The sequence below is a fragment of the Ovis aries genome, chromosome 5 (genome assembly GCF_016772045.2).
Source record: "Ovis aries strain OAR_USU_Benz2616 breed Rambouillet chromosome 5, ARS-UI_Ramb_v3.0, whole genome shotgun sequence".
NCBI classification, from domain to species: Eukaryota; Metazoa; Chordata; class Mammalia; order Artiodactyla; family Bovidae; genus Ovis; species Ovis aries.
Window position 1 is genome coordinate 62,843,432 of NC_056058.1, and position 25,488 is coordinate 62,868,919.

General features: G+C 44.5%; 1 protein-coding gene across 11 annotated transcripts in view; it reads left to right on the top strand.

Annotated features, from left to right (window-relative positions):
- The window catches only part of GRIA1 (glutamate ionotropic receptor AMPA type subunit 1), a 353,267-nt gene that overhangs the window by 291,458 nt on the left and 36,321 nt on the right, over window positions 1–25,488 (top strand). For all 11 annotated transcript variants that reach the window (XM_042250659.2, XM_060415939.1, XM_060415938.1 and 8 more), the window contains 2 exons: window positions 14,548–14,746; window positions 19,093–19,340. In XM_042250659.2, coding sequence (XP_042106593.1) covers window positions 14,548–14,746; window positions 19,093–19,340 — 447 coding nt within the window. The remainder of the gene's footprint in view (window positions 1–14,547; window positions 14,747–19,092; window positions 19,341–25,488) is intronic.

The window sequence follows — 25,488 nt, forward strand, 5'->3', positions numbered from 1 at the left end:
AGAGGAACTTGGTAGGCTACAGTCCATGGGGTCGCAAAGAGTCGGACACGACTGAGCGACTTCACTTTCACTAGTAGTTTAATATAATATCCATATATTACTGTACAGTTCAGTATAAATTTGTGATCAGTCTTTTGTAATATTTTTAAAGAAACACAGTTTTATTATTTTAACTTTAGGCAATAATTTGCTCTATGAAAACCACTTTGCAGAGCACAGGTCTGAGGAAACATGATTTTATGACTATGTAAGAATTATGGATATCTGAGATGCATGTTTCTCAAAAATGAGTGCTCCTAAGATTTTTGAAATCAGTTTATGACCTCATAGAATTCCCCATGCAAATTCACTAACAAATATTGAGGCTGTTCTGAGTTCTAGATAATTATGAAGAAGTCACAGCCCTTAAATTATTTAATAATTTAGCATGGTGCTAACAGTGCAAAAGAGCAGCATGAAGAATGGTACTGGCAAGAAAAATCTAACAGTTCAAAGAAATGAGAAGTGAGGAGAGAAAGCAGCCACCAGGCAGACTTCATGGAGGAGGTGACAATAATAGCTGGACTGTTAATCATCACACACAGAGTCCATGTCCTGGCTTCAGATGCTTTGTTCGATCTAGTCCTTTCCTTACTCTCCACACTCATCCTCTGCTGCCAGTTACCTTGAACACATGAAGCCCTTTCCTGTCTCTGAACCTTTGCTCTTCCCATCTCCTCTGTCTAGAAAGCTGTTCCTTCAGATTCTTCACCCAACTGGATCATTCCCAATCCTCAGCTCTCAACTTAAATGTCACCTGCCCAGAGAGACTATCCCTCAGCTCCCTACTACATCAGTCCCTTCTGTCCCTCTTCGTGACCCCCCGCCACCCACCAAATTACTGGAAAGAATAACAACAGTATTCAGTGCTGACATGAGGGGGTATTGCTATTATCTCCATTTTACAGATGAGTGAGCTGCAACTAAGTCACCGTCCCAAGGTCATACAGTGAGAGAGGAAGGTGGGATTTGAGTCCAGGTTGAATGACGCCACAGTCCTCAATTTAACTGTTACATTCTAGGTTTTTCTACATATTATAAATCCTATAGGTATCCAATTCCAAAGAAAGGCAATGCAAAAGAATGCTCAAACTACCGCACAACTGCACTCATCTCACACGCTAGTTAAGTAATGCTCAAAATTCTCCAAGCCAGGCCTCAGCAATACGTGAACCATGAATTTCCTGATGTTCAAGCTGGTTTTAGAAAAGGCAGAGGAACCAGAGATCAAATTGCCAACATCTGCTGGATCATGGAAAAAGCAAGAGAGTTCCAGAAAAACATCTATTTCTGCTTTATTGACTATGCCAAAGCCTTTGACTGTGTGGATCACAATCAACTGTGGAAAATTCTGAAAGAGAAGGGAATACCAGACCACCTAACCTGCCTCTTGAGAAATCTGTATGCAGGTCAGGAAGCAATAGTTAGAACTGGACATGGAACAACAGACTGGTTCCAAATAGGAAAAGGAGTACATCAAGGCTGTATATTGTCACCCTGCTTATTTAACGTCTATGCAGAGTACATCATGAGAAACGTTGGACTGGAAGAAACACAAGCTGGAATCAAGATTGCCGGGAGAAATATCAATAACCTCAGATATGCAGATGACACCACCCTTATGGCAGAAAGTGAAGAGGAACTAAAAGCCTCTTGATGAAAGTGAAAGAGGAGAGTGAAAAAGTTGGCTTAAAGCTCAACATTCAGAAAACGAAGATCATGGCATCTGGTCCCATCACTTCATGGGAAATAGATGGGAAAACAGTGGAAACAGTGTCAGACTTTATTTTGGGGGGCTCCAAAATCACTGCAGATGGTGCGTGCAGCCATGAAATTAAAAGACGCTTACTCCTTGGAAGAAAAGTTATGACCAACCTAGATAGCATATTCTAAAGCAGAGACATTACTTTGCCAACTAAAGTCCATCTAGTCAAGGCTATGGTTTTTCCAGTGGTCATGTATGGATGTGAGAGTTGGACTGTGAAGAAGGCTGAGCGCCAAAGAATTGATGCTTTTGAACTGTGGTGTTGGAGAAGACTCTTGAGAGTCCCTTGGACTGCAAGGAGATCCAATCAGTCCATTCTGAAGGAGATCAACCCTGGGATTTCTTTGGAAGGAATGATGCTAAAGCTGAAGCTCCAGTACTTTGGCCGCCTCATATGAAGAGTTGACTCATTGGAAAAGCCTCTGATGCTGGGAGGGATTGGGGGCAGGAGGAGAAGGGGACGACCGAGGATGAGATGCCTGGATGGCATCACTGACTTGATGGACGTGAGTCTGAGTGAACTTCGGGAGATGGTGATGGACAGAGAGGCCTGGCATGCTGCGATTCATGGAGTCGCAAAGAGTCGGACACAACTGAGCGACTGAACTGAACAGGGATTCATTTAGAAAGTCAAAAAAATAGAAGAAAGAAGGTAAGGAGAAAAAAAGAGCCCATAATCTAGCCTCCCAGCTGACTCAGTAATTTCTTAGATTACATACTCCTGACCACTTATCTGCCAAAGTTGACTTTCCAATTGGCCATACAGCAGAGTGTTTTATAATCTGCTTTTTTTCACTTAACAGCAACTGAAAATCTCCTGCCAGGGCATCTTTCATTTAAGAACAGTAGTATTTGTTTGAACCAGGTACCTCCCCAGGTCCAGGTGGCCAGTGAAGCACATTACAGCTCATCCTCACAACAACGCTTTTAGGTTGGTTCAGTTATTATCCCCATTTCACAGATAGATGAAACTGAGGCTCAGGAATATGCAATAACTTGCCTTAAATCACCACTAATAAATGGCAGGGATGGAATAGGAGGTCTGTACAGCTTCTGAATTCCTATGCTGTAACTGTCTGGAATGTCTAAGAACCGAGTGTTCCCTTGATGAAATGATGGGGAGAGTTGTGGGTGAGGAAAGAAGGCTGTTCCCAGCCTCCAGGGCTGCCCTGCCAGCTTGGTTGGGGATACGTGGGCGAGAAGGTCTGAGTCTGCAGGAACTGGGTAGGGTGAAAAAATGCCTGACAAATGGAGGATTTTCAATTGGTTATTTTAAGTAAAGCAGCTTCTTATAATACATGCCTTGTGCGGGAGCAAAACAAACATTAATTAAAAGAGACGCTCGCACTGTTATTTTCTCTCCCATTTGCTAATGGGTTGGGGTCTATTTTTAAAAAGCCCCACAATATCCCACATTTAAATCTGCTGCCTACTCTAAGGACTGTGAATGACAGATATGCTGGGCCACAGATGACAATTCAGACCCTCACCTGACCCACCAAAGCAGAGACCCAATCTCCCTGCACCCATTCACTTGTAAAATCAGCTGGTGGATCAGCAAAGGGTAGGGGCTCTCAGGAGGGTACAGGAAAAACATATGTTTGAGTATTATGGGCTGTCCAGAAGGCAGCCAGCTATAAAGAGAGAGCGGTTTTTTCTAAGAACTTACCCCACAAAGTATATGTTGGAGGAAGTTCCATTTCTAACACAACTGTGATGCCCCCATTCCTTTGTGTCTAGGAACTATGGATGAGGGGTACTGGGGACCTGAGAAGGGCAACCTTGAGAGAGGTGGCAGCCCTGGTTCAAGCTGGACCCACTTTCAGCACAGTGAGCTCATACCACTGGAATTCAGTGGACCCAGGTTCACACATAAGCTCCATCACTTGCTTTGCGGGCTTAATAATTTCATCTCTCTGACCCTCAGTTTCCTCATTTATCAAAAAGGGGGTGGGATATGCTTGTGCGGCCTGAAGAGAGTGATGGGCATTAGAAGAATGAATGTCAAGTATTCTATACACTAACCAGCTCACAGTAGGTGCTCAGAGCAGTGGCTGCTGCTGCTGGGCGATTAACATGCTTTGGGCATGTTCTTGTCCCATGTCCCCGCCATGGTGCAAGCGGTTCCTGCTCCAGAAAAATACCTTTCTTTCTGTTTCAGAACACCCAAAGCCTGCCTGCCCTGTGTATCCCCAGTAAATGGCCCCCCTTTCTGGCCACCTCTTCAGATTTTCCCAGCTGGGCATGGCTCTGCGCACCTCTGTACTTTCACAGCACTTAATCAGTGAAAGTAGGATCGTGTTGTTCCCCACCCCATGCTGTTCTCCCCAGGCCAGGTATCACAACTGCTTCGTGTGTGTCATTCATTCCATTAAATTGATTTTCTTAAGAAGAAACTTCTGAAGTATTCCTCATCAGGCTTGGTATGCAGTCAGTGCTCAGTAAACATCGTGCCATCCTTCATTTATTCAGCATGTGTTCAATGAGCACCTATGTGCTAGGCACCCTGCAGGGTTCCAGGGATACAGCAGTGAATGACAAAGCCCCCTGCCCTCGCTGAACTTCCATTTTAGTGGCAGGAGACAGATAATAATGAATAAACAAATCAATAAATACATGGTTATTTAAAGAACACATTAGACTTTAATAAATGCTATGAAGAAAAGAAAACAAAGTAAGATGAGAGAGCTGGATGGCAGAGAGAGTACTTGGAGGGGCGTATGTGAGGAGCTGTTGTCTGAGCAGAAACCCGGGCACTGGGACACTTTCAGGGAAGTGAGTTCCAGGTGGGGGAACAACAGCATATGTCTTAATGTGGGAAAGACTTTGGTGTGTTCTAGGAACTAGAACAAAGCCAATGAGGCTGGGGCAGAGCCATGGCAGGAAAGATGGCACCAGATGAGACTAGAGGAGGGCCAGATGAAGTTGACCTGATCAAGGCATTTGGATTTTATTTTCTAAGTGTGACAGATTTTAAGTGGGGTGGGGAACAACATGATCCTATTCACAGCTTTAAAAGGTCCTTCTGGCTATCGTGTGGATGTAGGTTGTTGAAGAACAAGAGAAGAAGCAAGGAAATGTGGTGCTAGTGTATATTCAATAGTATCTTGAATGTTACCAGGGACTGTGGAGGGTGACTGGATTTGATGGACTGGAGGTGAGCGAAAGAGACAAGTCAGAACTGTCCACCTGGTGTTCGGTTGAAATAGTAGGGGGCACAATGGTGTCATTTCCTGAAATTAGAAAGACGGAGAAGAATAAGTACTTCATGTTCAGAAGGACAGGAGATTGATACTTAGGAGCTGTTAGCATCTACATATGAAAGTTATGGGCTTGTAGGAGATCATCTGTGGTAAGATGGTAGACAGGGATGAGAAGAGGGCTGAAGCCTGACCTCTGGACACAACAGGAATTTAAGATTAAGCAAGAAAGGAAAAGCCAGCAAAGGGACTAAGCAGGACCAACCTTCAAAGTACACAGAGACTAAGGAGAGCATGGGGCCTAGAAGCCAAACAGAATGTTTTCAGAAGAAATCACCACCACCACCACCACCACCTCCATCACCATTGTATCATCACCACCACCTCCATCACCATCGCATCACCACCACCACCACCTCCATCACCATGTCGTCATCATCACCACCACCACCTCCATCACCATCATATCATCACCACCACCACCACCATCACCATCATATCACCACCACCACCACCTCCATCACCATGTCGTCATCATCACCACCACCACCTCCATCACCATTGCATCACCACCACCACCTCCATCACCATCGTATCATCACCACCACCACCTCCATCACCATGTCGTCATCATCAACGCATCAAGTGAACATCTTGAGTCCTGCTGAATCTGTGCTAGATGCAAAACTTGACTTGCTCGTCAAATTCTCACAATTCATGAGATGAAATTCAGGATCTCCATTTTCAGTTATAGAGACTGAAACTTAGAGAGTGAACCAAACAATCAGTAAATATTTAAAAATGAACAAATTGATCTACATGCATTCTTTTGTGAACTATGGCCACGCTGCACTCCTGAAGCTTATCTCAATGGAAAATAATAGGAACATAAGACCGTCCCTCTTCAAAACACAGCTCAGCAAATTCTACTGGAAGAGCACCAGGCTCTTGTTGGAGCTTGTTGTCCAACCCCCCGTTTCCCACCCTGGGACTCAGCACACAAGCCCCGACCTGCCCCCTCCTCCGGGGCTGGAACACAGTGACCAGCAGCTGGGCAATTAACATGACTCACTTCCACTCTACCAGGGAAGTGCTGAGTGATTTGCAGCTGGTGAAAATGGGATGCTTTGCCACTCAGGCATAGCATCTTGGATGAAGGGGACTCATCAGTGGAATTGTTGTAGTTGGCCAGTTATTTACCCCAGTCTGGGAACCTCAAGGCCCGATACCAAGTGAGCCTTTCTCTGAACATAGCTCAGCTGAATAATTAGTCAACATGGACGTTTATCTCTCAGTAATTTAGAGGAGGGCCATCCAAGTCCTTGCCTTCATGTTCCTGTTTTCATTACTTTCTAAAAATAGCCATTTGAAGCAGATGACCAAGGGAAAGAGCTTGAGTTCAGTGACCTCTTGAGCTCAGCTGAATGAAGGCACACAGGAGGTGTCCCTTCTGTCTCCCTCCTCTTAGACAAAGCTTTTGAAATAAAGAAGAATGTCCATATCTAACTCCTTGTGACAGATGTCCTGGGCAGGGGAGAGATTGATGAGATCAGAAGCTGATTCCTATTTAACGCCATTCCACTCCCTACACTGGCCCCATATATCTGCTTTCCTAAAGGCCCCTGGCCACAGCACCTGCTGCCCCATCTGCAACCAGGACATTGCTCCAAACACCATCTGCACACCTCCATCCTGAAACACTCTCTCCATTCCAGGCCCTGAGCTCCAGGCTTCACTGGTAACTTTTTCTTTCTCATTACTAAGAAAACCTTTAAGATGCACTCCATTTTATGAAGAAACAAGCACAAAGAGATCTATGACTTGCCCAATATTATACAACCAGTAAGTTAACAAGGCAGGACCATCCTGTCTTGTCTGGCCCCTGAGCCTATTTATTCTCTTAAACAACACCTTCACCTTTCTCTGTGAGGATAGCACAAAAGTAACTGGCAAATGGATCACTGTAATACTTTATCTAGGTGTTTGTGAGTGGAACTAATAACTGCATGCATGCTCAGTCACTCAGTCAGGTTCAACACTTTGTGACTCCATGGACTGTAGCCTGCCAGGCTCCGGCGCCTGCCAGGAGGTTGCCATTTCCTACTCCAGGGGAACTTCAGACCCAGGGATCGAAACCTAAGCCTCTCGTGTGGCAGGCAAATTCTTTACCACTGAGCCACCTGGGAAGCCTAATAACTGGATAGATGATTTTTGAAAAATGTCAAAATAGTGTATTCACGTCAATCAAAGATCTCTGCAATTCAGAGTAAGACTGAGGGCAGAAGTCACTGAACTACAGGCCACAGGCTACATCCAGCCCGCTGTTTTTGTGATGCAAGTTGTAACGGAATCCAGCCATGTGCACGTGTGTGCATATTTTCTGTGGCTGTTTTCACACTACACCAGCATGGATGAGGAGTACAGCAGAGACTATAAGGCCTTCAAAGCCTGAAATATTTACTACCTGGCCTTTTATAGAAAAAAAAAAAAAAATTGCCCACTACCTCATCTAGAAAGACAAATCCAAGCTGTGAGATTAGAAATACACATTTAAAGGCCTGCAGTGAATCCAAATCCATGACCAAGAAGGAAATGCTAACTATCAGAACCCAAAGATGGTCTAGCCAGATCCTTACTGTCTTTCATTAGCACCAAGTTCTGTGTTTAATGGCATGCTTAGTGTTTCATTGACCAAAGGAAAAAAATGTCATTTTCCAGAGGAGACCAGCATCTAGCGGGCAGCATCTGGCTCCCCAGGCCATGTCAGAATGCATTTACCCGATGGGCAAGGACTGGCAATTGAGCATTTCTCTCTCTCACTGCCTCTGCCCCTATGCATCATCAAATCCTTATACATCTTCACCTCTCCAGTCAGCCTGCTTCTCCCACTATCTCTCGGCTCTGTTTTAGTTCAACCCATCATCATCAATGTTAAAGAGTAAATATCTTAAATAATCATAGTGACATCTTAAATCCTTACCCTAGCATGGTTAGAATTTTAAGCGCAGAATGATCGTGGTATAACAGAGATGCAGAAAGGGCTACCCAGTGCTCTGATGGCAAAGGCAGGGAAGTTCACAGAGAAGGTGATACCCCACTCAGCTCCTTCTTATCTCTAGCCCCCTCCCTTCTCCCACCTTGGCAGTCTCCAACTCATACTTCAAAACCCAGGACAAGATTCTCCTCTACTGGTAACTTTTCCCAACCTCTGCTTAGCAAGCGCTTCTGCATTCCCTTAGTATTGCTTTCTTACTTGTCACATGATCAAGATAAAGCTATAATTACTATTTATGATATTTATACAACACAGTGATGATGGCTTTACTGAGTGATCTCTATGCTCCCGACTCTGTGCTCCAAACACAACACTCCACAGAGAATCAAGGTTATCTGACCCCAAAGCCTATGTTTGCCCACCACTATCTCATTTTCTTCCTGGAAGGAAGAGACTGTGGTGTATTCCCTCTTATCTCCCCCGGCCCCTGTGCCCAACACTACCTATCATATAAGCAATGCTTGTAAAATGAGTGAATAATCAGTATGATACACGCAGTTCAAAAAGTTCCCGTCTCTTGGTGATCCAAACCCAAACCTAGGTACTCCTGTGAAGAGACTTGACAAATGTAATTACAGTCCCAAGCCAGTTGACTGTAAGGTTATCCAGATGGCCATCACCCAATCTGATAAGCCCTTTAAAAGCAGAGCGTTTTCTCCAGAGCTAGAAGTCAGAAAAATTGGAAGAATTAAGGGATTTGCCACACTCTCACTTGCTTGAAGGTGGAGGGGGCAGATGATGAGGGATGCTGGCAGCTTCCAGGAGCTGAGACCAGCTCCTGGTGGATAGCCAGCAAGGAAATGATGGCCTCATTCCCACAACCACGAGGAGATGAATTCTGCAAACAGCCAGTAAGCATGAAAGAAACCCCAACCTCCAAATGAGAATCACAGCCCCAGCCAATATGTTGATTTCAGCCGGACGAGACACTGAGTAGAGTCTAGACACCCTCACTCAGACTTCTGACCTAAAGAACTAGGAAATCATCAGTGAGTTACTAAACTCGTAGTGACTTGTTATTCAACAAAAACAACAACAAACAGTGCAAACAGATTTCTAATTCTGTGGAGAGGATGGTGGCCAAACTGCTTTGTGTGGATTCCAAAGGTTCTGGGGAACATTACAGGAGGTGAACATTCCTGAGCATATATCCAGACAAAAATTTAATCCAAAAGATTCATGCACCCCTATGCTCATAGCAGGACCATTCACAACAGCCAAGACAGGGAAACAACCTCGATGTCCATCTTCTTTATCCATAAAGACAAAGAAGATGGTACATATATGCAATGGAATACTACTCAGCCATAAAAAGAATGAAATAATGCCATTTGCAGCAACATGGATGGACCTAGAGATTGTCAATAATGAGTGAAGTAACCCAGGCAGAGGAAGATAAATATCATATGATATCACTTATATGTAGTATCTAAAATTGGACACGAATCTATATGAAACAGAAAAAGACTCAAGGACATAGAGAACAGGAATGTGGCTGCCAAGAGGGAAGGGGATGGGGAAGGGATGGAGTGGGAAATTGGGGTTAGCAGATGTAAACTATTATACATAGGATGGATAAACAAGGTCCTACTGAATAGTATAGAGAACTATATTCAGTATCCTATGATAAACAAAAGGGATGAATAGGGGCATAATTGAATTACTTTGTTTTATAGCAGAAATTAATACAATGTTGTAAATCATCTATACTTCAATCAATCAAAATAGTCCCAAAGTAAAAAAAAAAAAAAAAAAAAAAAGAGAGGTGAGTGTTGGCCATGATCCAGCATCATAGAGTCATCGTGGGTGAGGAAGTCCATGTCCTTCTACAGACAGATCAGAAGTTGGTGAAGTAGGGAGAACTCTGCAGTGGCTGGAGTGGACAGGAAATACAACATCCTGGGTCCTAGTCCCAGCTCTGCCTCACTGCGTGACCCTGGACAAGTCCCTTTACGTCCCTGACCTGTGGTTCTTTGATCTCTCAGATAGGGGCATTCATTCCTTCCTGTCTGCTTCACAGGGCTATGAATCAAGTTCAAGTAAGATAGAAGTCCAACAAGCCACATAAATCGTGGCCAGTGCTGGGGGAACATAGTGTTTCCTCGATTACCTAGAAGTTTGGCGAAGAGCTATGCCATATTATAAGACTAATAAAATTCAGGTGAAGAGCTATGCCAAGTTACAAGACTAATAAAATTCAGGTGATTGGGCAGAACTTCAAGGGGTTCAGATTACAGTTGTTCCATCCCTACTAAGGAAAGTGGTTCTTTGCCCTGTGACTCCCTGGGGGAAACATGATCATCATCAAAATAATGTCTTCTGTTTCAACAGCACTTTTCAGAGTACTTTCCCCTCCACCATTTGAATTGCAATAGCTTGTATCCATTAAAGGAAAAAAAAAATGGACTAAGAATCTTTCTAGTTCTGAAAGTTTTGGTTTCCCACCACGAGATAGGGGTTAGTCTCACCCACTGAACAGGAAGGAGACTTAGGCCCAGCCAGGTAGGCAGCTTGCCAAGGATACCGGGCTGGTCAGTGGAGCAGCAAAGACTCTCACTGCCAGTCCTAGCTTCTAATATTAAATTACTCCAGCTCCCTGCCTCTGGGATGGAGCTGGGAACATACGGACTTCTCACGTGGAGGCTCAGCTTTGCCTGTGCCAACTCTGAGCTGAAAGGGGGTTCACTCACACTCAAGTTCCATATTATAGCCTGAATATAAACAAAGCACTGGAATCATGTCTCATTTTGAAGAGCCCTCAGCTATTTCATGATGACAGTTACTCTCCTGGCTGTGGAGCAGAAGAATTTTTCTTTGCTATCTTCATCAAGTAGGGGGATGTGGGGAATCCTCTATAGGGTATGCTTCTCTCAACACCCAGCTGATAAATATTCATTAAAGAACAGGGAAAAGGGACCCACAGACCAGGACCTTTCTTGGAAAGACTTTGAGCTTCACCAGATGAGCCCCACGTGGGGGGACCTTAGCTGGGTCTCTCAGTTCACATAACGTGGCCATCCTGAACACACAGTTTGGGGCCAGACATGGTGAAACATAAGCAGGTTAGAATTATCCTGACCCTGAAAGTTATTCCTGAGCTCTAGAATCTAACATGAAGGGAGCCATCCAGTTCTAAAAGAGGTGGCATCCGTGCCATTCACTTGTTATTGAGGCTGAGTGTGTACTGAGTGCTAGAGATTCCACACAGCACAAAAGAGCTATAAGTTCCTTTACTCTCACAGAGAACGTGCTCGAGGGGGTACAACTGACAGTCACTCACACAAATAGATGTCAGACATCAACTGTGATGTGAGTTGCGCGGGGATCTGAAAGTCATAAGCTCGAATGCTGAACGAGTGAGGACTAGGCTGAGGTCTGAAGGATGAATAGGGTTGATGAATTGATCATGGGAAAGAGCAGCATGTACTAAGGGTGAGAGGCTTTTGAGTATGAAGGATCAAACAAATTTCCGTGTGACTGGAGTTACAGAATCCATGTTGTAACAGCAATGGTGAGATAACCAAGGGCCAGACCACACAGGGCCACTGAGGAGTTGAATTTTATTCCAAGTGTAAGAAGAGAGCTTTGATGGGTTTTAAGCAACAAAGAAACAGGATGTAATCAATGTTTTCCAAAAGATCATGCAGGCTGTCTTGTGCAAAGCTGATTAGGCAGAGGAATGGGAAGATGGGGGCTGGGGAGTTGAATGGAAACAAGAAATCCAGTTAAGTGCCCTTGTGATCATCCAGAATTGGAAAAGAAGCATCTTCTCACAACCCTGCACACCTATAACAGCGCTAGTGGTAAAGAATCCGCCTCCCAGTGCAGGAGACATAAGAGATGCAGGTTCAATCCCTGGGTCAAGAAGATCCCTTGGAGGAGAACATGGCAACCCACTCCAGTTTCTTGCCTGGAGAAACCCATGGACAGAGGAGCTTGGCAGGCTACAGTCCATGGGGTTGCAAGAGTCAGACGCAACTGAAGCGACTTAACACACAGCAGAGTAGGCGAACAGAACACTGGACCAGTCATCAGAAGACTAGTATGATCTGAAGTACAACTGCATATGACTCCTCAGGCATTAGGAAAATGATTTGCCTCTGTGTGTCTCATCTTGCTTAACTGGCCAATAGAATCCATGCATCCTGGCCTACCTCCTAATGATTTCAAATCACACAATGTCAGAGCTAGGTGTGTAAGAGGAAGCAGTTGGTCTCTGCTCCCATGTGATGCTTGGCCCTTCCTCTATCTGGTTTATTTTGTGTCCCTAGCACTTAGTACCCTGGAGAACCATGGGTGGGCACCAAGTATATCTCTATAAATGATTTATCACTTGAACATCTTCAGAAATGGGGAAACTCTCTCTCACCCCCAGAATAGCCACCATTGCACTATACTCGCCATCAAAAACATCTTCCTCCTATTCAGACAGCATCTGTTTCCTGTAACTTCTGCCAAATGCGCCTGGATCAGGTCACGTGGCACAAGCCTCATGTCAGTCCTTCAGTGAACACACCTCTCCAAGCCTCTTCTTCCTGTACAGCCACCCCTCTTTCTGCAGCTGTTCTTCAAAGGACATGGCTTCGTTGCCCTCTCGCACTTTCACTCCTTTGAACAAGTCTCCTTTTATTTCCCTCTTCCTCTGAAGCATCTAGGACAGTGCCATCCATAGAACAAGCAATAAGTATTTATTGGTTTTCTAGGGGTGAACACTGCCTGCCTAGAGTGAAAAGGAATCTCCCAGGAACCAAAACAAAGTGGAGCAGACAGGAACATGGGAATAATACAGAGAGGGTTGACAAGGTCTCAACAATCAAGCCAGCCAGCAGGCCTGGGTGCTGCTCCTGGGTCAGTGTGACTTGGGACTCCTGAGTTTCTTTATCAGTAAAACTCGGTGGTTTGGACTAGTGATTACTCTCGTTGTTAAGCATGAGGTTCTAGTTAAGCATTGTCACCCCTGAGCTTGAGGCTGTCAGAGTACATGTTATAAAGGGATTAAGGGTACAGCGGCTTCAGGATGACACTTCCTTAACAAACTGAGCAGGATGGAAGGAGTAATGGAATAACTTTGTCACCATCTGATTGAGTCTGACTTGATGCCACGTCTGGCCACCACATAAAATCAGCCCATATAACATCAACATCACTGGTAATATCTTTGGGAAGCCCTGGACTTGAAATCTCCTAGCTAAATCCAAACAGTCACAGTAGAACTCCCGGCTGGTCATGTTTCTCTTCACAGCTTTGGGAATAAGAGAGGAGCATTAGCATTAAGTCACTTCAGTCGTGTCTGACTCTGTGCAACCCCATAGACAGCAGCCCACCAGGTTCCCCCATCTCTGGGACTCTCCAGGCAAGAACACTGGAGTGGGTTGCCATTTCCTTCTCCAATGCATGAAACTGAAAAGTGAAAGTGAAGTCGCTCAGTCGTGTCCGACCTTCAGCAACCCTGTGGACTGCAGCCCACCAGGCTCCTTTGTCCATGGGATTTTCCAGGCAAGAGTACTGGAGTGGGTTGCCATTGCCTTCTCTGAATAAGAGAGGAGAATAGGACAATAATCTCAAGGATGAATTTCTCATGTATGATTGTCATATTTGCCACTTTGATCCAGATTAGACTATCCTTTGTCTTTTACTTCAGTCCAGTTCTCTTTCACCATAGTAAGAGAACTGTGCCTGCACTCAACAAGTGACATTCCCCGAAGTGGCTGGACAGAATGCTGGTGGTGTCTTTTCTTTCTAAAATGGTCTCCCTTCCCTTTCTTCTAATCCATCATTTTGGTGGCCTTTGCCAGCCGGGAGGGCACTGGGTAGAAGGCAGTCGGAAAATACCTCTGGACATGATCGAAAGCGTGCACCATGCGTGTAAATGTCCTGCCTTCATGTATGCATGTTCATACTTCTGGCGCATATGTAACTGCACCTAACAGGATGTTTATACGTGTTGGTGATTGCATGGGCAAGTGTTGGCGTATCTCTTTGTTGACATGTGTCTCAATGTGTGTGCATGTGTGACAGCGAGTGTGAAGATGTGCCTGCAGAGCTGTCTCACCCCTGAATGGCAACCCCACAAGTCCTCATCCACGATAAGGAACGAAAATGCACGGGAGGCTCTGACATTTGGATTCTCACACTCTGCTGACAGAAGAGAAGGGTGCAATAGGGCTTGACAGCTCTGCTAATGAGCTGGGGCTAGCCCTCGGCCCCACCCACGTGTGTGCGTGCTAAGTCACTTCAGTCATGTCTGACATTTTTGCAACCCTGTGGACTGTAGCCCGCCAGGCTCCTCTGTCCAAAGGATTCTCCAGGCAAGAATAATGGAGTTGGTTACCATTCCCTCCTCCAGGGGATGTTCCCAACCCAGGGGTTAAACCCACGTCTCTTACGTCTCCTGCATTAGCAGGTGGGCTTTTTACCAGCGCCACCTGTCACACAGCCTTCTATAACTGACATCTGTGCTTCTGACATCTCTTCCCTTTGGCCTGCAGGTCCTTGTCCGGCCGCATCGTGGGCGGCGTCTGGTGGTTCTTCACCTTGATCATCATCTCCTCCTACACAGCCAACCTGGCCGCCTTCCTGACGGTGGAGAGGATGGTGTCTCCCATCGAGAGTGCCGAGGACCTAGCAAAGCAGACGGAAATCGCTTACGGGACCCTGGAAGCGGGATCTACGAAGGAGTTCTTCAGGGTAGGGACATCCCTTGTCCAGGGGCACTTCCACAGAAGGGAACCAATACCGTCATTAAAATATCCCTTTCATAGAGCACCAGATTACAGGCAACTGCTTAAGTGAGTGTACGCCAGGGACTCTGAGCACATTTCTCAGCTTTATACAGATCCCCCAAACACCCTCCATTTCTATAGTCATGGACACTTCAAAGCTCTTCCACTGAATTAGACCCCCTCACATACCCTAGTCTGTATCAAGTGCTTTGAGGACTGCAGAGTGTATGATATACAATTCCCTCCCTGCTCCCACCGGCACCTTCAGTCTTGTTAGTAACTGATTAGGAACAGTTTTTTTTGTGTTTTTTTTTTTTTAATCTCTGAAAAATCTAGCTTGTCGTCCCCATGGCAGCCGAGAGCTCCTTGGCAGCCCCAACCCAGAGTCACTCAGTCCTCCATCGACAGTTAATTAAGATGTGTGAAGGGCCGTGGGAGCTGCAGATGATAGAGAGATCCAAGAACAAACACCCCAAGCCTGCTTTCCCATCCTCCCTGCCACGCTGTCTTCGTGTTCCTGAAGATGAGATTTTCCTGATAGTTCAAACCCAGAGACTGTGAGTGCAGCCTTGGTGCCGGGGGCACTGGGGTGAGGCAGAGGGGACATATTAATTTTCCGCATACTGTTGCCCAGAGCAGTCTGCAGCTCAGCCTGTCTGCAGCCCCGCTCCCTGCTGTGACCATCCTGTCAGGTCAAATTGCATCTTGCAAATTGCCCTGCTGTGTGTTTTGTTGGTTCTGGGCCTGGAAGATGATCTGAAAATCTGGGCACAGCTGATTTTATCTATTTCTCAGTTTCCTATAAGAGAATATTGAATATACTGCAGATCCCATTATTGGTCAGGGGTATTTCTTTTCCTAATTTGAGATCCTCCCTCCCTTTTCTCCTTTCTTTTTCCCCCTCCCCAGGACATTGTTGCTTGAATGATGAATCTTCATGTAAAGAATCAAATATTTCAAGTTAGCAAGGAACTGAACGGTGACCATACCTGAACTCCTCATGGAACAAATGGGGAAAATTAGCAGTAGATAGAAGCCTGGAACCCAGGGCTCTTCACCCTCAGGCCAGTGTGCACACTGGTGCCCACTTATGAAACAAATCACCTAGTTTACTTGATTAAAGACTATCTTACAGCTCCCTCTACCAAATGCTTCACTAGCCATTCCCAGTCACTATCTCCATTCATTTTTCCTTGAGGGCTAGAATCTTTCTGGGCCCAAATATCTTTAGAGATCAGCTGGTTCAAACAACAAGCTAAATGTATGTCAGTATTTTGCCAACTCCTGTTGATATCAAGAAAATAATCCTGATATTGTGCATGAGGAATAATGACATATTACATGTATAAAGAAATCTGTAATCTATATATCAATCATTAGATTAGATATGTTGCCTGACTCTAGTAGTAACTGTCTTTAAAAAATATATCCCCTTTGTATGGCTGAGTCCCTTTCATGTCCACCTGATACTATCATTGTTAATTGCCTATCAGTTCAGTTCAGTACAGTTTCTCAGTCATGTCCGACTCTTTGTGACCCCATGAACCGCAGCATGCCAGGCCTCCCTGTCCATCACCAACTCCCGGAGTTTACCCAAACTCATGTCCATTGAATCAGTGATGCCATCCAACCATTTCATCCTCTGTCGTCCCTTTCTCCTCCTGCCCTCAATCTTTCCCAGCATCAGGGTCTTTTCAAATGAGTCAGCTCTTCGCATCAAGTGGCCAAAGTATTGGAGTTTCAGCTTCAACATCAGTCCTTCCAGTGAATACCCAGGACAGATCTCCTTTAGGATGGACTGGTTGGATCTCCTCGCAGTCCAAGGGACTCTCAAGAGTCTTCTCCAACACCACAGGTCAAAAGCATCAATTCTTTGGCACTCGGCTTTCTTTACAGTCCAACTCTCACATCCATACATGACCACTGGAAAAACCATAGCTTTGACTAGATGGACCTTTGTTGACAAAGTAATGTCTCTGCTTTTCAATATGCTATCTAGGTTGGTCATAACTTTCCTTCCAAGGAGTAAGCGTCTTTTAATTTCATGGCCCTCAATCACCATCTGCAGTGATTTTGGAGCCCCCAAAAATAAAGTCTGACACTGTTTCCACTGTTTCCCCATCTATTTCCCATGAAGTGATGGGACCAGATGCCATGATCTTCGTTTTCTGAATGTTGAGCTTTAAGCAACTTTTTCACTCTCCTCTTTCACTTTCATTAAGAGGCTCTTTAGTTCTTTTTCACTTTCTGCCATAAAGGTGGAATCATCTGCGTATGTGAGGTTATTGATATTTCTCCTGGCAATCTTGATTCCAGCTTGGGCTTCCTCCAGCCCAGCATTTCTCATGATGTACTCTGCATAGAAATTAAATAAGCAGGGTGACAACATACAGCCTTGATGTACTCCTTTTCCTATTTGGAACCAGTCTGTTGTTCCATGTTCAGTTCTAACTATTGCTTCCTGACCTGCATACAGGATTTTCAAGAGGCAGGTCAGGTGGTCTGGTATTCCCATCTCTTTCAGGATTTTCCACAGTTTATTGTGATCACATAGTCAAAGGCTTTGGCATAGTCAATAAAGCAGAAATAGATGTTTTTCTGGAACTCTCTTGCTTTTTCGATGATCCAGCAGATGTTGGCAATTTGATCTCTGGTTCCTCTGCCTTTTCTAAAACCAGCTTGAACATCTGGAAGTTCACAGTTCACGTATCGCTGAAGCATAGCTTGGAGAATTTAACTGCCTATACTCCAATACAAAATAAAGTGTTTTAAAATATAGTCCCTTTTATGTGTTTAGGGTTTTCCAGGTGCTCAGCAGTAAAGAATCCACCTACCAATGCAAGAGACATCGATTCAACCCCTGGGTCAGGAAGATGCCCTGGAGGAGGAAAGGGCAATCCACTCCAATATTCTTGCCTGGGAAATTCCAGACAGAGGAGCCTGATGGGCTAAAGTCCACGGGGTCACAAAGAGTCTGATACAACTAAGCACACACACACACACACACACACACACTCACACACACACATGAACATATATGTTTAACACTTGTCCATTTACAAAGCATTTTCAAAAGCCGGACATCAGCAGCCCTAACATACATCTATTTAATACCTGTCAGTGAAGGGACGCTTTTTGGGAATAACATCACACGGGACAATGCTGATTTGTCAATCTGGATCATGGACCCTGACCAGGAGCCTGCTAGATGAAAGGTTAGATTCTGTGAAGGACTCACAGCAGGAAAGATGTCCCCTATCCCCAGGCAGTGCCCACAAACTTGAGATCTGTGCCCAAGTGTGCATGGCTCTCAATCCTTCACAGTCTAGCCTGGATATCCAGTGAGTGACCGGACTGTGTGTCCTAGAGGAGTATCAATCCTCACAACATTGCTTCTAAAGTAAGGGCACAGAGGCCATACAAATGAATCCCATGGGGAGCTTCTGAAAAAGATTTTTTCTAGGCCTCACCCCACACCTGCTGAATCAAAATCTCTAGGTTTAGAGCCTGGCTCCTGCATATTTACAGTCTCCATACAGGATTCTGGTGCCCACTGGAATCTGAGAACTATTGTTCTTGGAGCCAAGATAGTCTCAGAATACACACTACTTGTTCTGACCTGTGAGATGAGTGGAATGTGGCTGGAGAGAACCAGTGTCTCCAGGGGAGTGAACAAACGAGTTGAAGTCACAAAGGAAGGAAGGTCTAAAATGAGTTCAGGAGGAAATGAGGAAAGCAGCTTGGCTGAGTATAGAGGCTTTTGAAATGTTAGCAGAAGACCATATCAAGTCCCAAGTTATTAACTTTATCGGACAACAAATTACATTCTGAGAACAGTCTTGCAATACGAGATGAATGTAACTTGGCACCTATGATCTAAAAATTCTTTATTGTTGTCTTTTAATGATGAACTCAGATTCCAGCTGTAGTCAGCTCTCCACTTCTTCAGAACTGTGTAAATATGACCTTATTGAACAATAGATAGGTCCTTTGATGTCTTTAAGAGTTAGACAGAGCCCCAGTTTCTTAACTCTTCCCATGTTTAAGAGGAATCTAACTACTTAGCAGTAATTAAAAGATTCTGAGTTCTCCTATTCATTCTGTATTTGCAAGATATTTGTACTTCGGAGCCTACTGGTACTAATTAGAGCCTCTTATTTTGCAATCACTCATAATTTGTTTCTTCCTGAGCTAATCTCGCTCATGAATGTGTGATCAAGCCACATTCAGCTCTTCATTAGTGTGTGTGCGCCGACCTCCATGCCAAGCGCAGCCCATGCTTCATTCCAGCTTTGTTCTGTCCCTGGCCAGAGGTCTAAAATTGCCGTGTTTGAGAAGATGTGGACGTACATGAAGTCAGCAGAGCCATCCGTGTTTGTGCGGACCACAGAGGAGGGGATGATCCGAGTAAGGAAATCCAAAGGCAAATACGCCTACCTTCTAGAGTCCACCATGAATGAGTACATTGAGCAGCGGAAACCCTGCGACACCATGAAGGTGGGAGGTAACTTGGATTCGAAAGGCTATGGCATTGCGACGCCCAAGGGGTCCGCCCTGAGGTAAGTAGCCAAGATTTGCTTCCTCGGTACTCCCTCTCCCCTCCCTGCCTCAGAAAGGAAGCTGCCGTGTCTGCCACATGGCTCCAGTGCCACACGGGAGCCGTCAAGAGGTCTCTTCTTGGATACCTGTGGGCCTGGGAGATTCCAGCCACCTGCGATCTTCAGCCCGGAGGTTGGAAATTGACCCGGGGGCCTCAGCTTGCTCTGACTGTCACTGCCCGTGTGTTCCCTCTCCATGCCTCGTCTCACCCCTCCCAGTGTTCAACACTGATGAACCTTGTGTTTCTATTGTGTGACTTGTAACATGCCACCCTTTACCAGACACCTCCACATCCAACTAGGCCACAAACAGGGTTCTCCAGCAACCTGGATTCTTTGACAGAAAGTGGTTTGTAATGTTTGTCTCCAAAGAAACAAACACATGGTCCAAATGAAAAATCAAGTCATTTGAGCCCTAAGATTCTAGCCATGGAAACTGAAATGACACCAATTGAGTGTCAGCACCCATTCTATCCTAGATGCTGATTTCTTGAGCAAGAAATAGGTAGTTCAGGAAAGAAACAAAGAGGACTTTATTTTCACATTAAGAGCCTCTGGTATGCATTGCAAAGAGTTGTGGCAGAGTCTTATAGAACTAAAGTCAAAAGGCCTAGATTTAACTTTGAGATTTACTAATGACTGTCTTACAAAACGTAAGACATATCTCCCCGACCTTCAGTATCCTCATCTATAAAGAGAGGATAATCACCTAATCCGTTCCTAGGTTTAAAGTGGTTTTAAGTTCAAATGGAATAATCTATACAGAAGGTAATTAAATGCAATACAGTATGAAGTCACCTGTAAGACATTATGTCAATTACAGAGGGATTAAATCATTTTAGGGAAGAGTAGCATTCAAGGAAAGGTGAGAGTGTGTAAAAGGTTGTAAAAAGATGGAGAGGGGCTCCTAACCCATCATGACATGACATCCAGAGCCACCTCTGCCTCCGTATCATTCATTGATTTCAATAATATTGATCCCTACAACAATCTAGGCACTAGGCTAGGAGCTGGAGCTACAATTTGGGGGTAAGACAAACACGGCCCCTGTCCCCATGGAAGTACAGTCTTGAAGGGAAGAAAGACATTAAACAGATGATTATTGTTTAATGGTCCCTGACTATTATGATAGTCTATAAAACGGGATGTAGAGGACACCTACTTTCAACAATTTGGCAGAGTAAAACTCCCACTATAAAACACCTAGATATACTGGAGAAAGATATAACAAAAAGCCTTTTAAATGCAAGTTAAGAAATCTCTACACCAAAAAGGAAATCAAAACCATAGTAAGAAGCTAATTATTCTGAGGCTACCCTAAGCACAAAAAAGTTATAAATTATGTGACAACATATAATACATGAGCAAGAATCAGAAGTAAAAGTAAAAACATAAAAGCAATCGAAAATACTTTTAAAAGAAAAAGGCACTATCATAAAAGACCAGACATATTTGGAAGAGTACCAGTTAGGATTTAGAGAAGAAAAGTAGTCATTAACATAAAATGTCAGTGGAAGTGTTAAACAGCAAATTAGACAGAGTTGAAGAGAAAATTAGTGTACCAGAAAAAATCAGATAAAATTCCCTAGACTATCACATAGAAGGATTAAAAATATAATAAAGAGGTGAATAGACATGAGAGAGAGAGAGAGAAAAAAAAAAACCCAGGTGCATCTTCTTTAAGTTCCAGATGGAGACAAGAGAGGGTGAAGCAGGGGTAATATTTGAAGGGAATTTTCCAGAATTTATGGAAAACATAAATACTCAGATTCAAAAATTTTGACTCCCAAGCCGGATAAAAAGATGAAAACCAGCAGCTGATTCAGTCGAAATTACAGAACAGTAAAGACACAGAGAAGATCTCAAATACACCCAGAGATAACAAGGTCCAACTGGAATGCAGGATGGGTGGGATGTAGCTGAGAAGACTCTTCCAAGGATACTCTTTTCAAGCTGAAATATGATGTATCAATAGGAGTTAAGTAAGTTCAGTGAGGGGAGGGGTAGAGAACAGTCTGGGCAGAGGGAACAAAATGTGCAAAGATTCTTAAGACAAGAAATTTCGGTACAACTCATAAACCAAAAGAAGCTAGATCCTCCTAGAACACAGGTAATAACTAAGAGAAAAGGTTTAGCTATGACTGGAGAATTGCAAATAGATTTTGTTAAGGATTTTTGTCCTTATCTGAATAGAAATGAAAATATATTGAAGAACTGTAACTGTCCAAATATCAGGAAATAAACATATCTGTAGGAATATAAAAATAATTGAATGTGACCTAATAAAAGGAAACAAAATGGCCTGGTATTTTATAAATCATGCATTTTTGTCTGGAAAAACTTAAAAAGCTCTTTGTACACATTTAGGCAAAGTTCAAAGAGGATCCAGAGGACAGTGCTTGGCAAGAGACTTTGAGATACTTACAAAGCATCACCCTAGAAAGGCCCAAAGTAGAGAACGTGTTTTTATAGGTCCAGGAACACCAATGATGCTGCACTGTTATAATTTACTGAAGGTTTTATTAAGTCAGGGACCTCATTTGATCCAAATATTTGGATGTAAAGTTGGGGGCAGGGGATAGGTACAGAAAGTGACATGAATTGCCCACTGAATACATTACCTCCATCTTTCTATCCCACACACAGATGCCCGGAACATAGTGACAAAGTCAGTAACATGAACACAAATCTCAGGTCATCTGGCAATTCAAATGACTTTCCACTGTAACAAAAGCTACTGCTGAGTGACTGCCTACCACACGCCACACACTGTGCTATGCATTATCTCATATTATCCTCTTGATTTCCCTATGAAGTACCACCATCCCCACTGTACAGATGAGGAAAGAGCAGCACAGAATTAAGTTACCCGACCAAGTAGACACAGCTAATAAAAGAGCCAGATTTCAAGTCCAGGCAGTCTGACTTCAGAGCCCACGGTTGTACTTACTCTAACACTCTGCTGGGGTCCATGACCGACAGCACCATTAAAGGCAGAAGACTGGACTTAGACCAGGTTTCCCAGTACCTATGTACATGGGTCAAACAATAACCATCAACTCAAAAGATCTGCAAGCGGACTTTTGGAGCCCAGAGCATCCACTCACCACTTTGAAGCCTAAAGGTGATAGTGAATGCTCACTTTAACGCACTTCTTTTTTTAATGCACCACTTTTTTGAGCAGTAACACTGCCTTTATGGGTTTTACATGATCAAAGTTTCTTTCTGAGATAAGTATTGAAAATAGTTCAACTCTATTAAAGAAATACTTAATTCTATTGCTTATGTCTCTGTAAGACATAACAAGTCATTTACTGTTTGGAGAAAAAAAGAGCAAGATAAAAGGAAAGAGTAATAAAAAAAAACATCTTCCAAGTCAGATGGTTGATGTGCAAGTCAAGAATACATAAATGGTGGTGGCCACATGTCCACAGCTCTCTCCCGGTTCTCCTTTCTCTCCATTGGCAACCGTTATGATAGCCATGGGGCTCCCCGACTCAAAAACAGAAGAGCAACTCTCATCCTAAGAGGGCCTTGAGTTGCTCGTCTGGAAAAATCCCTTCTCCCTCTATGGGATTCTACTTCTCATCTCTGCAATAAAAGGAATCATTCTAGCAACCAGTAGGGTGGAGGTCCCAGGAAACATACCACTGCAAAACAGCTGCAGAAAACATGAGTAAGTAACCACATATGCACACACACAGTCCAGCCAGGTTTCCTTCATGTCTCTGCCTTACTCCGCTAGATGATGCTGATTCCTCCAGGTATGATCGAATACCAGCAAGTCATGGCAAACAAAATGCCACAGACACATGTGCCTGCCCAACAATCTCAGATCCACTGATCTGATCCCAGCAAATGATTCTGCATGGCAGAGATGGGAAGTGAGCAGTGGCATAAAGGGGTAGTATTAATACATGATACCTTTGGTCCCCACTGAAAAGGGGCTTCAAGGTGCTTAAAGATGATACAGAGGAAATCAGTGTTGTTCTCGAAGCATTGAGAATCACAGAAAATACCTTTCTAAACACTGTCTAACCATTCACAAAATTGCAGACTCATTAGGAGTTTTTACACCACAGATGTTGCAAACCTCTCTTCCACCCTGTGAAAGGTGGGACTCCTGCAGTTCTCACAGGAGGGTGTGCTCCAGACTTAGTGCCAGTGCCCGCGGCAAGAAAGGACCTCCCTTGCGGTCCCCTCTACCACCTGCTCTCCAGAAAGCTAGACCTGATCACACCTGCAGAACATTCACTCCCTTCCAGCCTGCCTCCTAGAAGCTTCAGGCTCCTCCAAGGCGGATCACCCAGCTCTGCCCCATAAGGTCAGAGAACTGGTAACTAAGGCCCAAATGTTCCTCTAAACCTTGCCAGGTCTACTTGGCAGGGGCCAGGTGTGTCCCTACGGAGCGGGAAAAGGCTGTCAGTGACAGAATGGTGTGTTTGTCTCTTCTGCTCTGGAAACAGATACTCAGGAAGCGAGGTGGTTCAGTGCTTGATTTTTCTATTTGGACAGGTGGCGTTTCTTTGAAACAGATGCTGTTTGTTGGCTGTCCCTGCATGCTGGGGGTTGGGTAAGGGGATGAGTTTTGTTTCCGAAGCCCTGAGGTTATGGATAAAGACCTGCACAGCCAATGCCGGTCGCTAGGGGAAGATAACTGGTAAACCTACTAATTGTGATCTATTGCCAACTTCTGCTGCCAACTCAATGTATCTGCTGGTCTGAAGTTTCTTTTATTATGATAAATACTCCCTTCAGTTGGAAGCGACGTATTCAAATTTCCTAACTAAGGGAGCATGGCCCCTGTTTTCCCAACCCAAGAAGGAATCCACACCAGATTAGCCTGAGTTAAAATCTCAAGTAATGGCGCTCCTTCACAAACCATCTCTCAAGAGTTTAATGGATCTTCTGAGAGTTATACCCTAACTGGGACATTGGTCAAAGCCTGGTCTTTAACTGTGACTGTGGTTACATGGCGTCTTCTCTGGTCCCTGTGATCATGGCGTGTTTGTATCCTGTCACGTGTCTTGTCCAAGCCGGATGTGTGGGCCAACGTGACAGGGAGAGGGTGCAGCTTCGTGGGAGAGGCTCTAAGACCCACTCCCCGAGCCTTCCATGCAGCTGCACAGATTCCTTTTCTTCACACAAAGAATTGTGTGCTGCACTTCAGGGATCCGTGGTGAGAGAGACATGATTCCAGCCCTTAAATGATGCATGATCAAGCATAGCTCATCAGCAGTATTATACAGACACCTGATAGTCTACCCGAGGCCCTGAGAGAGCCAAGACATGCAAGAGGAGGAGAGTCAGCATCGGAATGGGAGGATGCCCAAAGGTTGCAAGGCAGAGGCAACAACCAAGACAGGCCCCTGAAGAAACCGTGCTAGGTGAGAAGGGACTCCAGGTGGAGGGGACAGAGGAAAAGCAAACACAAAGGTGGGAAAACATAGGGCTTGTTATCAGAAACAAAAATCCTCTTGAACTAGCATGCACATTAATAAGCAAGAGTGACACGTTGTGGTCACAGTGAAAAGGATTTCAAATGTCCCTGTATTTTTTTATCTGATGTCAGTAGGGGTCACTGAAGGCCACTGATGGAGGGACCATGTCAGACAGACTCCCAAAGATGATCCAGGCAGTGGTTTGTGAGATGGACCAAAGTGAGGGGGACTGCAGGCAGGGAAGGTTATTTAGAAAGCTGGTGTGGTCATTTGGGTAGGAGATAATGAATGTGGTTACAGATCATAAGGAAATGGGGACAGACGGAAGAAGTGGTTCTATGTTTGTCATCGAAGTCTTACTTTAAGACTTGGTAGTTTGGGAAAGAAGTCTGTTATAGGCCCTTTCTGGGGACTTCTGTGCTCCTCTTCAGGAATAACCAGGTACAAACTGATTCTGGCAAGGACAGAAAACAGGCAGACATGGGCTTACCTCCCAAAAAGAATTATTCAGTTCAGTGCAGTTCAGTCGCTCAGTCGTGTCTGACTCTTTTCAACCCCATGAATGGAAGCACTCCAGGTCTCCCTGTCTATCACAAACTCCCAGAGTTTACTCAAACTCATGTCCACTGAGTCAGTGATGCCATCCAGCCATCTCATCCTCGGTCGTC